Raw genomic sequence first — 15910 nt, 5'->3', positions numbered from 1 at the left:
TATTAATGACGTCTAGTTGACGGCGGGGGAATTGTGCATGAAAAGAAGTAGGTTTAAGGATACCGTGTGGAATTTTAAAAAGGGTTGGGGTACAACATAGAATTCGAAGAAACACAAGGACAATATTTCTTTTTTTTTTGTCTTCCTACTTTAACTGTGCATCTTTGCCTATACACTTCTTTGGCCTTAATGATCTTCCATTACATGTTAGTAATAATTATAACAATTGAATATTAATAAAGTACTCATTACGACGAATCAAACAAGGCCGCACATGACTATATTTTTCAATATATATTGAAAAGAATTCAGAAGATTCTCTCTAATTGTATATAGTGTCACGATTCCAAGTAGGGAAAACAAATAAAAAAAAAAAAAGAGGGAGTAGAAGTTCAGGATACAACCCTATGTATATTAGTGAGAAATATTCAATAAGATGCTTTTTGGTTATATAATCTATCTTATCATAGTATGCACTTTGTATTTGTATGATGCGTCAGTCAGCCTGTGTGGACCAGTTCTCGGCAGGCGAGAAAATTGGACGCTTCTGCGTAGAACAATTTTGGGAAGAGCACAAAGTTTAGGTTACTCAACTTCACATTTCAATGAATAGCTTTCAATAAGATGCCCGCTAGGACCTTCTCTGTATAGATATGGTCTTCTGATTGGAATCTCTATATAGTATGAAACCCCTATAGGCTGTGTTGTAATGATGCCATCTGGTTCCTCCTATTTTTTAACGGAGTTACTCCATAGTCAATAAAGAATTGCTAATTCCTTTAATTGCAATGAGAATTGAAAATTATTCGTCATCTTGACAATAAACTAGATTTGAATTTGCCAAAAAAAAAAAAAGTAACTAGACTTTACTGACGGAGTAAAACGATTTTCATCCACTTGAGTTGCCGATTGCTTTACATTGTCCACAGAACATCTATGCATAAGAACTTGTTCAACTCTTGCAGGACTACCAGATGCGGTAACTTAAAAATGAAAATTAGCGAGCTTTAGTAATCATGTTTTGCTGCTTGGGTGCCTATCGTCTCTTGTATCTTGTTTGACTAATCAGATTCATTGTTTGACTGCTCAGGCGCTGCAGTTTCTGGGTCTGCTCTCTGGTTGCTGTTGCAAATATATGCCTTTCCTCGTTCTGGATCCACAAGATGTGCTTGTCGATCTCCCAGTCACACTTTCCTCTCTTCTTTCAAGTCCCAAGTGGAGAGTGGTTGCTGACTCTGCAGTTACATACCTTTGGACATTAACTGTGCGCATCTACAACTGGACGAAGATGCTTAAATGTGATGGTGAACCACCCAGCTCTGATATAGACCCAAGTGAAGCTGAAATGTCGAATTTGCTACTGCAGGTGCTTCTAGATGCCTGTCGTAATTTGAGACACTTTTTGCCTTTAAAAGATCAGCTTATGCTGGCTAACATGGTTGTGTGCTGAAATTGCTTCATGAGTAACATGATTCTAACACCGAATGTATTTGATTTATTATTTCAAAAGAAAAGTATATAACTTTTGATTTTAGAGGAAGTTTTTCTTTTCGGTGTAAAGAAAATCGCAAGGGTAAATGATATAGATGAGATTCGATCCTAAATCTTGGGCATCATCTCCCAAGACTTTAATCAAGTAAGCTAGTTGACATCTACTGATTTTGGAGGAAGTCGTTATATATTTATTAAGTTGGACTTTTTTATTGTTAGTTGTTGGGGAGAATTAAAAAGAGTAGCGGTAGGAGGTCGAATTCGTGTTACTCGAAAAAAAATTTGAAATGGCGGAATAGAGTGGCGTGTTTTGGGTTTTATTAGAATAAATACTAGAGGCATGATAAAAATGCTAACAGCTAGTGGTCATTTGGCGACTAGCAAGGATCTTTTTGCAAAAGCAAAAATTGGAGCTGGAGGGTTCAACAGAAAACGAAAACGTGGAAAGCCTGTGGTAGCTATTAGTACTGTTTTTGAAACAAAGAAATCAGTTACCTAAAACTACTTGTATGGTTCTTGAAGAACAAGAAAAAAAAATAAGTTGAGGAGTTCTTTTTTATGTTTCTGATAATTTTAAGATGGTCTTTTTTTAAAAAAATGATCATGGAAGATGTGAGGTCGTATCAAAAGTGACTTAATATCATGTTAAGATTTGAAATATGGGAGAACCCTTCAACGTATCTCATTGAATGGTAGAGGATATATATACAACCTAATATTAGGAAATCATATTGAACTAGAATTTCTAACAGCATTGTAGATAGGAATCCATACTAAATTACTTAACTAAACTCCTTATTAAAATAATATTCCAATATTTTCCCTCAAGTTGGAGCATGAATATCACAAATGCCTAATGTAATACTTCGTATTTTCGAAGTTAATTCTTTATAAATAGGAAAATATAAAGAAGATAATTAAAAGGTATTTTAGTATTATTTACAAAATATAATAATAGAATAATAGTAATATGGTTCGGTTTAGTTAATTTCGGATAAGATTAAATCGAGTTTAGCTAGACCTAAATAGGCTACACTATAAATAGAAGAATTAGAATAAAAAAATCAGGAAAAAAAAATTACAAACCCTAAGTTTCTCTCCCTCTCCCTCGGTCGTCCTTCATCCTCTCTCTCTCTCTCTCTCAAATTCTCTTTCCTCTCCCTCGCTGTTCTCTATCTCCTTCTCTTTGGTCGCCTCCTTCATCGCCCTCGACAAGATTGTGTGCGGCTGGTGCGAGAAGGTTGTGCGTGGGTCTCGAGTCGGTGCGAGCGAGGGTGCAGGCTGTGCGAGACGAGCGACACATTGTGCGAGGTTGGTTGTGTGAGTGTGTGCGTCGTGGTGTGCGAGCGAGGGTGAGAAGTCGAGCGTCTTGTGCGAGTCATTTGCGAGTGCGAGCGACGAAGATTGGACGAGGGTGTTGGGTTGGCGTTCGGAGGTCTGTGCGACGACTCGAGGGTGCGAGCGAGGGAGTTTGAGGGGCTTGTGCGAGCGTCGGTTTGTGCGACAAGGTGGTTGTGCGTGCGAGTCGAGCACGACCTGTGGCTCGAGTGCGTCGTGCGAAGAAGGGCAACCGGTTGTGGGTGGTGGCGTGCGAAGCAGCAGCGCGAGCGTGTGGCTGTGTGGCGAGCAAGGGCTGCCGGAATTTTGTTGCCAGAGTTTGATGCCGGCGAGTCTAGCAGTATAAAATCTAATATGTATAGAATATATTATATTAGTTTAATGGTATATTCTGTTTTTATAATTAATTTAAGTTGTAAATAATTAATATGTAATTCGAGTTAATTAGTAACTAATTAGGCCGTATAATTAGTTTAATTTATTAAGCTGATTTAAGTGGTGAATCTGGATAGGATTGTAATTAAGTAAGAAGGGAAGTAGAGAAATTATATTATTGTTATTAGTTGTAAGTATAAACTTATTATGCGAACCTGATTTTGGACATAAGACTTGGTTGGACATAAGACCTGATTGGACATAAGACTTGGTTGGACATAAGACTAGGTTGTACGTATGACTTGATTGGATTTGGTAAAGGTAGTGGGCCATTACACGAACTAAAATCAGTTGTTCACTAACATTAACTCCTAAAAGACGCTAAATTCATTAGAATAGAAAAGAAAAGGAAGTTCTTGAACAATGATTTTAGCTATCGTTTATTTCGAATTACTAGGTCGTTATAGTTTTAGTTACGTATTAGTTGATAATGTTATCAAGGACGTAGCACTTAAGTATTTACTTTACCGTTTAGGTCCCAATTTCATAAGCGGAACGTTTGACTAAAAACAGCGAAAATTCTCCGTTACAAGATACGTACGCGTACCAGTTTAATCCCAAGTACTAGTATCATGATTAGGTTGCAATTTATTCTATTAAAACCTAGAAGCATGATAGGGAACGCTTGATTGTTGAGATTGTTTGGTAATATGTTTATGATTTGAAGTCGATATGTTGCATTGGAATGCGTAATTCTATCGTATTATGAACATGAGCATTGTATTCACATTAATCTGATCTATAGTGTAACAAGAGTGTTATAAGAGAAAAGATTTGAATACTGTAACTAAGAAAACATGTGAAATGATTCTATGTTGTTATGAAATGAATGGACAGTATTAAAAAGTTAATTATGGCAAAAACTTGTAGTTGGACTCCCTACAAGTGATGAACAATGGAAGAGGGGGTGTGGGACTTGTTCTACATTCATACGCAAGCCTACTGTGACGATAGTAGTGTCCTTATAATTTTGATAACTCAAGTAGGCGGAAGGTTCCGTACGATCTTGGGGGCATGCATACTAAGGTGATGGGTGTGAGACGGAACGAAACCGTATTTGCATTTCATCTACTAGACCAAGATGCCTATTAAGGATTCAGTAGCCCGTATGATTCTAGTAAGATGACGGTGCCCGTTCGATGCCAACTAAATAAAGAGTAAAGGATGTAACATATTATAGTATAATGCTTAGGATTGTTCATGAGTGCGTTGTTTATGTTTATATGTATTCAATGGTTCATTATGTACTCAGCATAGCTAATTGTGTGTTATTATGTGTTTGTTGACCTGTGATGAACCATTGATGCTACAATGGGGAGAAAACTAGGTGTGCTGCTGCATGATATCGAGCATACGGGGGATAGTCTTTAGTATTTGAATTTAAAACATTTTGATTAAGTACTATTAGATTTCTAAAGATTTACGTAAGTGGTTTGTGGTTTGTGGTTTGAATAAAAGGGGTCGTTGATGATTCCCGAGTTGTAGTTACACTTTTATTTCCGCTGCATTTCAGTTTTCGAGACAATGTTTTGAGTTAACGTTCTTTATTATTATGCCTTGCGTTTCATCGTGGCGGTAACACTCCCAAAGTCGATGCGACGTAGTTGTATACGTGTATGAATTTTGGGGGTGTTACAAAACTGGTATCAAAGCCAGAAGCTCCTATTTTCAAAGATGTTTTAAAAAGGATTTTAAAATGGGTAGTATGGGATAGGAGCATATAGATTATGTTATGTGTATTAAGTCGTAGGAATGATTTCAATTGTGATTTCGTTTTGTGCCTTGTACTCGTATGTGTTGTTTGTTTATTCAATTGAAGTTGTGAAAGATTCTTGAAATCTTCAAATGTGAATAGATTAAGAGGATGTACAATGATAGGTTAGTGTATAGTGGTCCAAAGGACTAAATTAGCTTTAAGTTGTTATAAAAGATGTTTCCAAAATGCACTAGTGGAAAAAACTCCTTATGCTACTTGTCAAGTGCTTCGGTTGAATAATCAACCCAAGCACTTGTGAAAATTTTAATATAAAAAATTTACAAGTGCTCCGGTTGAATATCCCATCGGAGCACTTGATGTCAAGTGCTTTGTTTGACTAGTCAACCGGAGCACTTGTGAATAAGTGCTCCAGTTAATCAACCCGAACACTTGCACAAGTTTTTCCTCCAAAAAAATAACGAAACCTAAAACTTCCTCAACATCGTTTCATTTCTCAAACTCACTCTCTCAAACTCAAGTCACTCTCTCACTTTCTCGGAGATCGCGCATTCGCACTTCGTCTCCTCTCAGTCGGCTGGTCGTCGCCTCGTCGTGGTCGGTCCGCGGTCCGTTCAACAAGTGGTGCGTCGGTCGTCGGAGTCTTGGAGAAAATGGTGAGTTTCTGTTTCCTCAATTGTAATCTGAGATAAATCTAGCCCTAAATTTAAGTCTCCTCTTAACTTTGATTGTTAGAAGATAAATCTAGCCCTAAATTTTGTGATTCCTGAATTTTTAGTCCCCTCTTAACTTTCTTTCTCTTTCCGGCAGTTAGTTTTTGGTAATAATTCAATACTTTGATGCGTTTTTAAATCTTGGAAATTCGTGCTATACCTTTTTTATGTATGTATCAATAATCTTTGTATATAATATATAGTTCCTGTTGTTAATGTTGTTTTAATTATTGTTGCATATTTCTGATTTATATCACTTACTGTTCATCATCATCATAATCACCTCAATTTTCTCTCTCCTAGGGTTTTCAATGGAAGTTTTTAGGGGTTGTCTCACTAACTAGGTCCGTTTCTTTGCAATTTGTAGAACCTCAAGATTCTCCATCTGATTTCAAGTTCAAATTACTCGAGGTATATTAGGTATTTGTTTAAAATCTGTATTTTTATCTTATTTTGCAAAATTGTTATAATGAACCTAATTAAGGTATGCAAATATAATTATCTTCTTTATTGCAGTATCGCGCTTGCAGTACCTACTTGAAATATTTAATGTACCATGTATTACAAGAATATGTGGTATAATGTATTCTTCTAGTGAACAACTCTCAATATCATAACTAAGTATTAATGTTAAATGACTGATCTGATTGTGTGATTTAGGATGGCGTGATGCTCCAGGATTACGTAACTAGTAGCAACGTTTCTGTAGTCAAGACCACTCTTGCATGGCTGGTGCATATAGTGGGTTCCATTATGAGAATGAAGGGATATCCTGGGTATGGACTTTATTCTATTTTTTTGTTTAAGACATTGCATTCAATAATCTCTCTTCTACTCTTGCAGTGGCCAATCAAATGAAGTGATTGATGCAGAACTTATAGCACGTATTTTGAAGTTAATAAATGTGATGTATACTGGATCTTATGTACATGTATTATTGTTATTGTTGCCTCTTTGGCATATTAGTACTGTGGCATATTCTTAACGCTATTTTCCATACATATGCTGGCCATCTAAAACATGTTATCTCTATAAATCGGTACCGTCGACGATTAATTTTGCTGATAAGATATGGCAAGCCAGTTTCTGCTTTTTTGACAAGCTATCCTTCAAGACCACCACCATTTAAAGTGTGATGAATTGACATTTTAAGGACCGATAAAGAGAGATGATTAGAAAACGAAATAAACTTTGGAGTTATAATCAGAAAATTGACGGTAAAATAAAAGATAACTTCAAGCATTCAAGAGGCTTGAATCTCTCCCAAGAACAAACTAAACCCTTAACAATATCTTTCCATAACCTTTCCAAACTATTCTATCTATAGAGTGTCTTTCCCACTAATCTTCTAACTTATTCCTCTAGCTACTCTTAACTATCATACCTAAAATGCTCCCCCCCCCCCTTTAAATTAGTCTATTACATAAAGAGCAAATTAAACCCTTAACAATATCTACTCCTCTCATTGATGTCTTAAGTTCCTGTTGTTGAGGCTTTTGTATAGCTAGAGACTGGAGTCGAGATAAGTTTCCAAGTGATGACATGTCTTGAATTTTTAGATTAATTGCTTCATCATAGCTCAGAAGCATCTTTTTTAGGCCTCTCGATGTGCATGGCAGACCCTTGTTGTCTTTCTAGTTCCTAATATACTTCCTCCATTTTTTTTAATACTTATGTATCCCATGTTAAAAGGTTCTCTATATCTTGCAACATTGGTATGTTTGGCAATATATTCTCTCTCCCCTCTGTCACATGGGGATTCTTTTTTATCCCTCTCCTTGGTCCTTGTGCACATTTCAACATTGCGGGTACTAAAAAAAGGATGAAGTATCTGTTTATTAGTTATTGGACAAAATACTATTACAAACATATAGCTATGGTGTAGGCAACATATAACAACACACAAGTTTATTGAGGTTTCATCAAAATTGTCAATCAGTATGTTTATTGTAGTCTATTTAGTCCGTATATATATACTGAAAAGTTGCCAATTACCAACACTTAACTCAGGTCTCAACTGACAAAATTTGCTGCTGTTGTAGTCAATTTTAGTTATCAGGTAAAAAAATATGCAAAAAACTCCAGTATTAAGGCTATATATTACAAGAGGATATTGTTAGAATATGTTATAAATCATTATGACAATACTGTTAGAAATAACCTCTAGAAAAGGATAGCATAGCTGCATGTCAACAACAGTCTGTTATAATCTGCTGTACTGGCCTTTCTCTTCCTAGATGTAACTTGCTTTTATCATAGCCTTCAGAGTTTCAATGTGGTGAAAGTAGTGACAATGCTTTGTTTGATCTTTTCCAGGTCTTTCCCTTTGGTTCCGTGCCTCTGAAAAATTACCTTCCTCATGGAGACATTGATTTGACTGCAGTAAGTCATTCTAGTAGTAGCCAAGACTTAGCTGCAAATATCTGCAGTCTCTTAGAAAATGAAGAGAAGAACAACACATTAGTTATTAGAAATGATGCAACCATGCCATGTGGTTGGACTCTATGCATTGGTGACATAGTGTCACAGCTGTGCTGAAATTTGGTGACACGATTGTGCCAATCAGGATCTTGCCTATAGGAGTTTTAACTGATCTCAAATTGTTTCTTAAGTTAATTTAACTTATTTAGGTTTTATATGGACAGTATTCTGAGATAGTTTAGGCGCTCTTGTGAGATCTGAAGAGATTTATGAGCCTATTATTCTTGGTTTTCTCCTGGTTCACGGGTTTCCAAGTAAGGTGTGTGTGTGTTATCTATTTGAATTTGTTATTCTTTTGATGGTTCTTTACTAGTTTTCTGTTGATTGCATCATCGGGAATTTGGGGTTGCCTGGTTCCCAACACGAATCTTCCCACTCTAAATTCAATAGCAGACCCGAAATTCAATAGCAGACCATTGCTCAGTTTTAAATCAGACCCACATAGGCTGGTGGTTGTTGGCTGTTCTTTATTCCGCGTTTCTGCTAGACTCACAGTCCGTGAAACGCAGAATTGTGAGGGAGAGGACAATGTAGAGTGTGTCCCCAATGAATTTTTTTTTTTTTTTTTGTGTATGTTAGATTTGAGTTGATAAGAAGAATATCAAGCTGATGTTTCTTGTCCTCTTTTACTTCTTTAATGCATGTGATTCTGTGATCTGTGTGCATTTATTAGAGGTACGGTGAACTCAGCAGGCAGAGGCTTGAACTTGCATTTCTCAGTTTCTTTCAAAGCTTTAGGAGAACTTACGTGGGAGACCATGTCGTCATACCTTCTAAGGCAAGTGCACAATGTGAATTAAAATTCACCAGTGCATCTTCATATAAGAATACCTTGATGTAATATATGGTTTGTTTTTCTCTTGCAGCAGTTGTATGTTGAGTTGTCTGAACTCCTTGGGATACATAATCATGTGGCTTTTTTGATTCTCATGGTTCGGAAAATCATCCAGAATCTGAAGTTCTCAGAGGTAACAGTTATATGTTTTTTGAAATCAAACACAAAGGGTAACACAATTAAGGTCCTTCAGCTCTTGGCTAGGATTGTTAAATAGCAATGGAAACGGCTAATCACCTTATCATTAAATTTATGTCTAAATTTATTTAATTCTGGGGTCTTTTTTTCTCTTTGCAGAACATGGAGATTCTGGATAATACATTAGTTCTGTTCTTGGAGACTGCAACTGGGTTTGTTCTCTTGCTGACGAAATCCTATTTACTTGTATTGTTTTGTGCTCTCTAGTATAATTATGGTATAATGAAATGTCGATTTTTATGCAGATATATGACGAGGAAAGCTATCTTAAATCTGGGTATTATACAGGATATGATAGTGTACCACAGTGTAAGTAGTGTTAAAAAGTCTTTTTCTCTCGTTCTCATGGACGCAAAATTTAGAGATGATACGTCTCCTAGTGGCTCCTCTTACTGTTGAGCTTGTTGTTCATGTTATAATTCTTTTCGCTATCAGACATAGGAATTTATTTTCCTGAAAAACTACAATTCTCGTAGAAGAACCACTTTCTATTTCACTATCGGTTCTTTGTTGTTTGCGGAAGAGAGCATTGACAAGTTTTAGCAATCAATGTATTGTTTTCAAAAGATATGTGTTAACTGTTAACTAATTAAAATGGAACTTTGGAAATGAAATGATGTATGTTTTGCCTTCTTTCTGGCTCATATGGCCATATATTATTTATAATGGCAGCTGTAATTGCTATTGCTCTGACACAATCTTTCTTGTTTAACTTGCATCTTCATTGGCAATGTTAGGTTTTTGTCAACCTTGAGTCCCTCCCTCCCTCAATTTTTTTTTTTAAAAAAATGTACGTCAAATGCTCCGGTTGTTAGAAAAAACCGGAGCACTAAATTCACAAGTGCTCCGGTTTTCTCTTAACAACCGGAGCACTTGATGTATTTTGAATATATAAAATTCACAAGTGCTCCTATTTTTAAGATAACCGGAGCACTTGTAAATTTAAGTGCTCCGATTTTCAACCGGAGCACTTGATAAGTACTCAAGTGCTCGTATGTCGTCTGCTACGGGACAAATACAGAGCACTTGTAAGGTTTTTAACCGGAGCACTTGATGTTTTTTCCACTAGTGATGGTGTTGAACTAAAATCCTATTTTACGACAAAACTATTTAATTACTTGAAACGATCGTTTTATCTCTTAAATACCTATATATATAATATATGTTTGAAAATCTTTAATGATACTGTTATGTTATTCTTTATTATTGTTTGTCACGTCTCATGTGAGATGTTTGTGTTGCAAGTCAATAGAGACTTAATATTTGTTCGCAACAACTACTTGTTATATGTACAATGTGTATTGGTTAAGAAAGTAAATGATGACGTGTGTGTCACTGAGATAGACATAATTCCTTTTATTAAAGATTTTACTATCTGATTATTACTAAAACTTACGGTTTACCTTCGACTCCACCTCCACAAACCCAGTCTCCATCTCCTTCATGCCAACCCCTAATTTCTAATGGGAGAATCGAGGAGGATGGGTGGGGGAGGCGTCTGCCGCGAAAATTGATGGGGAGGGGAGGGAGGCTGCCGCGAAAAAGGGGTTGGGGAGGCCTCTGCCGCCGAAATTGAGGGGGAGGAGAGGGGGACTGCCGCGGAATTCGAGGAGTGGAGGGGGGCTGGCGGGGGGGGGGGGGAGGGAGGGGGCTGGCTTGGGGTGGATGGGAGGCGAGGGTGGGGGCTTAGGCTGGGGTGGAGGGGTGGGTTAGATTAGGGTTTAGATTAGGATTTTGATTTTAGGATTAGGGGTTAATTGTGGCAAAATCGTAAATAACGCAAACGGTGAGTTAACGACAATTACGAAGAGGGCATTTGGTGAACGTTTTCGAAAAGTCACGTGTGTATGGTGAATATCTGAAACATTTAGGGTATATGATCAATTTTCTGATTCGTCGAGGTTATTTGGTGAAAAAATCGTAAATTTAAGTACAAGAAGGTTGTGGGAACGACGATCGGCAAGAAACCGTAGTGACACCCGGAAGAGACACTATCCAGGGGAGGACTTCACAATATACAAGAGAACGGAAACATTCACAAAAAGTATTTACAAGCAATAGAGCATCTATGATCCACATCTTCAAATATTGTAATTTACCACACCTGAACACAACCCCTAGACAGAGCACCACCAGCCAGATACTTGTTAGCAAAATCAACTTCCAGAGCCCCTCTAAGCTGGTCCTCTATCAAGCCTGAAGAGCAAACCTTTCACAGGAATGTGAAATTTTAATTAGTGTTCCATTGTCTAATACATTGTTCAAACTTCATACAGTAGTTATATATGTTTTAGGCAATATTTTTGTTACCTCAAACAGGCAGAGAGGAACTACAGATTTAGCCCATATATTAGCAGTGGGATAAGTAACAAGAGACGCATTACTCTCCAGAACAAGAACTTTCCTTTCAAATGAAACATATCCAACCCGTACACTTGAATGTAGGGGTGTCAAAAACTGGGCCGACCCACGGGTGAACCCGCATGCGACCCAGAACCCAACCTGTTCCGAGCCGAGAGTGGTCGGTTGGAAAGCCGACCCATTCCGACCCAGCGTTCACCCGTGCCCAGTTTAACCCGGGGAATTGGTAACCCAACCTGAGTTGGGCCGACCCAGTTTGACCCGTACGCAGTTACACCCGTGAACAACGACCAAGACCCAACTTGTTTCCGACCCAAAATAAACCGCACCCAACTTCACCCGCCAATGACCCAATTAAACCCACCCAGTTATCACCCATCCAAGTTACCACCCAACCCAGTTATGACCCAACCCAGCTATCACCGACCCAGTTCTGACCCAACCCAGTTATGACCCAACCCAATTTCGACCCAACCCAGTTACCACCCAACCCAACTAAACCCGACCCAACACCATTCCAACCCAATACAATCCAGCAATGAGTAAATGAGTTTATGAGTGTACTCAATCTGGTCAATTTATATAATTTTTGAACAAAATATATTTTGTAACTATTTTTGGTCAAAATAATGGACAAATATTATTTATCAAGACATAAACACATAATTATGATCTCTATCATTTATAACCACCTCGTTTAAATTTGAAACCCGCAACATTCAACCCCTACAGCTCCACGCGATTGTTTTTTGTTAAGTTCTTGTTAAGTTCTCCATTGTACGCTAAAAAAATATTATTATCATGCCAGTCTCATCATCATTGATTCTTCATATTACCTCACCAGTATATTGAAAATTGAATTTCATTTTCGGACAATGAATAATTAATAGAAAGTTAGAGGTACTTTATTGCCATAACATGTTGGCTCATATATTTATATACATAACATCAATAAACTATATTTGTTCATGTTCCAACAAATACATTATTGCATTTAAGAAATCATTATGCTCTAATAAAAATTAGACATATACACAAAACTTTGCCTAACTTAAGAAAAAAAGAAATTCTGAAGGCATGTCGTCCGACTTCGATCAAATAACAAGTGCGGAAGTTGTGTAATCAAAGTAGTTATGTTCGAACAATTAAAGAAACAAGAACTAGGATAGTACTTAGTTTATTCAATGATACAGGCACAACCACCACAAGGAATAAAACTAAGGGTTTTGAATGTATAAACGCAAAGCCACCAACACTCAAGAGGATTTGTATAAACACTCAATGTTTAAATTCAACGCCAATATTATTAAAATTCTCTATTAAATTTCGAGCTACATACACCTTATTTATACTAGTTTAACATACTAATCCTTATAGGAAACATAAATAAAACCCTAATAGGCTTAGGACAAGTCCCTAAGTCCTATACTCTCTAAACTCCTTGAATCATGTAAAATCAATCGTTTTAAGAACGTAGGCAAAAGCATGATTCCTAAGACAAGTAAAACTAGGAAAGCAATAAAGATATGAGTTCTAACAGAATTAGAACTCTCATGACATGTGCCATGTCACACGCCACCTAGGTTGGTTAGCAAGCATGCTACCACCTTTGTAGTCATCCCCATGAAGAGTCCTCCATGTGCATCAATTGAGACAAGGTCTATTGACACATTCTTGTTTACAAGAGCTAGTAAAATTGCATCCACTACTCCTGTATCATCCTCCTCTTCTTTAGAAACAATTGACCTCATTGAGCCATATCGTCATCATGGACATATGGAGCCAAATCCCCCACATTCACAGTGGCACTTACATTGTAGTCTCCAGGTAAGTCAAGCTTGAAGGCATTGTCATTAACCTCCTCTACAATCTCGAAAGGACCATCTGAGCGTGGCATAAGCTTGTTCTTTCGAAGGCCTGGGAACCTTTCCTTCCTTAAGTGCAATCAAACCAAATAACCAACCTTAAACATGTGTTGTACTCGATTCTTGTTAGCTAGTTGTTGATATTTGGTGTTCACTTCTTCAATTCTGGCCTTGACTTGTGCATGAAGCTTTAGCATGGCTTGTGCCTTCTCCTTAGCATACGCATGATAAACTTCATCACTAGGGAATGGAATAAGGTCAATAGGCACCCTAGGGTTCGAACCATAGACAACCTCAAATGGAGAGCATCTTGTGGCATAAGTAGGTGACCGATTGTAAGCAAACTCAGCATATGCAAGCTTCACATCCCAATCCTTGGTACTCTTACTTACCAACCCTCTAAGTAAGGCGCCTAAAGTTCTATTACTCACTTCAGTTTGGCCATCAGTTTGTGGATGGTGTGAAGTACTAAAGCATAACTTTGTACCAAGGAGCTTCCATAGTGTCTTCCAAAAGTAGCTCATAAACTTAGTACCCCTATCACTCACAATGGTTTTAGGAACACCATGTAGTCGAATGACCTCCTTGTAATACAAATCAGCTACCTTTGAAGCATCATCAGTTTTGTGACAAGGGACAAAGTGTGCCATCTTAGAGAACCTATCAATGACCACCATGATCGAATCCTTGCCCCTTTGTGTTCTAGGCAATCCCACAATGAAATCCATAGCCACATCTTCCCAAGGACCATTAGGAATAGGTAGAGGAGTGTACAAACCTTGGTGAAAAGTGCTTTTGGCTTTTTGACATGTAGTACACCTTGAGATATCCCCTTGAACATCACCTTGCATCTTTGGCCAATAAAAATGCTCTTGTAGGATAGCCAAAGTCTTGTTCATGCCAAAGTGACCAGCTAAACCCCCACCATGAGCCTCCCTTACCAAAAGCTCACGAATAGAACAAGTAGGGATGCATAGTCTTTCCCCTTTGAAAATAAAGCCATCATGGAGCACATGAGAACCATGTGATCCCTTAGAGCATGCGCCTAAGATCTCCCTAAACTTCTCATCTTCCTTGTAATACTCCTTCACCAATTCAAACCCAAGGAGTCTTGAATTCAACACTCCAAGTAAAGAGTGCCTTCTAGATAAAGCATCTGCCACCACATTAGCCTTGCCTTCCTTGTACTTAGAAGAGAAGTTAAAAGATTGCAAAAACTCAACTCATTTAGCATGTCTAGGGTTTAACTTTTGTTGTCCATGTATATACTTCAATGCCTCATGATCAGAATGAAGCACAAAAGGACTTGGACGAAGATAGTGACTCCAATGATCAAGTGCTCGAACTATTGCATAGAATTCCTTATCATATGTGGAGTAATTATGCTTAGCACCACCCAACTTCTCACTGAAATATGCAATAGGCCGTTTCTTTTGTATTAGCACAGCTCCAATCCCAACACCACTATAATCACATTCTACTTCAAATGGTTGAGTGAAATCTAGAAGTGCAAGGATAGGTGTGTTGCACAACAAGTCTTTAATAGTGTCGAAAGCTTGTTGGGCTGCCTTGGTCCATATGAACTTGCCTTGCTTGATACACTCGGTCATAGGGGCCACAATGCTGCTGAAATTTCGCACAAACCTTCTATAGAAAGAGGCTAGACCATGGAAGGAACGTACCTCAAAAATAGTAGAAGGAATAGGCCAACTTTTGATTGCTTCTACCTTAGATGGATCAACTGAAACACCATCTTTAGAGACAATGTACCCCGAGAATGTAACACTAGGAACTAGGAAATAACACTTCTCTAGCTTCCCATATAGCTTTTGTTGGCGCAACACTTCGAATACCTCCTTCAAGTGAGCTAAATGTTCCACCTTACTCCTGCTATATAGAAGTATATCATCATGGTAAACCACTACACATTTGCCTAAGAAGGGTTTTAACACCTCATTTATCAATCTCATGAAGGTGCTAGGTGCATTAGTAAGTCCAAATGGCATGACAAGCCACTCATATAGTCCCATCTTAGTCTTGAATGTTGTTTTCCATTCATCTCCTTCTCTCATTCTGATTTGATGGTAGCCACTCCTCAAATCAATCTTGGAGAAAATAGTAGAACCATGTAGTTCATCAAGTAAGTCATCCAACCTAGGTTCATAACAAGTAGTGGAAACGATACTAATGGCATGTGTAACATCTCTACTATCAATGCACATGCGCCAAGTACCATCCTTCTTAGGTACCAACAATGCAGGAACGACACATGGGCTCATGCTTTCACGCACATATCCCCTAGACATCAACTCTTCAATCTGCCTTTGTAGTTCTTGTGTCTCTTGAGGATTGCATCTGTAAGCAGCTTTGTTAGGCAAGGAACCACCCGAAACTAAGTCAATTTGATGCTCAATGCCTCGAATTGGTGGTAAGCCTGGAGGTAAGTCCTGAGGGAACACATCACTATACTCATCAAGTA

At 37.9% G+C, this 15910-nt stretch overlaps 1 protein-coding gene across 3 annotated transcripts in view; it reads left to right on the top strand.

The window, feature by feature from the left end:
- LOC104907662 (protein RST1) overlaps positions 1 to 1703 on the top strand; it is a 47023-nt gene extending 45320 nt beyond the window's left edge. For all 3 annotated transcript variants that reach the window (XM_010696622.4, XM_048642974.2, XM_048642976.2), the window contains one exon: positions 1091 to 1703. In XM_010696622.4, coding sequence (XP_010694924.1) covers positions 1091 to 1450 — 360 coding nt within the window. In that variant the 3' untranslated portion in view covers positions 1451 to 1703. The remainder of the gene's footprint in view (positions 1 to 1090) is intronic.
- Positions 1704 to 15910: the final 14207 nt, after the last annotated feature.

This window comes from Beta vulgaris, chromosome 4, assembly GCF_026745355.1.
Source record: "Beta vulgaris subsp. vulgaris cultivar EL10 chromosome 4, EL10.2, whole genome shotgun sequence".
NCBI lineage: Eukaryota > Viridiplantae > Streptophyta > Magnoliopsida > Caryophyllales > Amaranthaceae > Beta > Beta vulgaris.
This window is presented reverse-complemented; position numbering and strand designations above follow the sequence as displayed.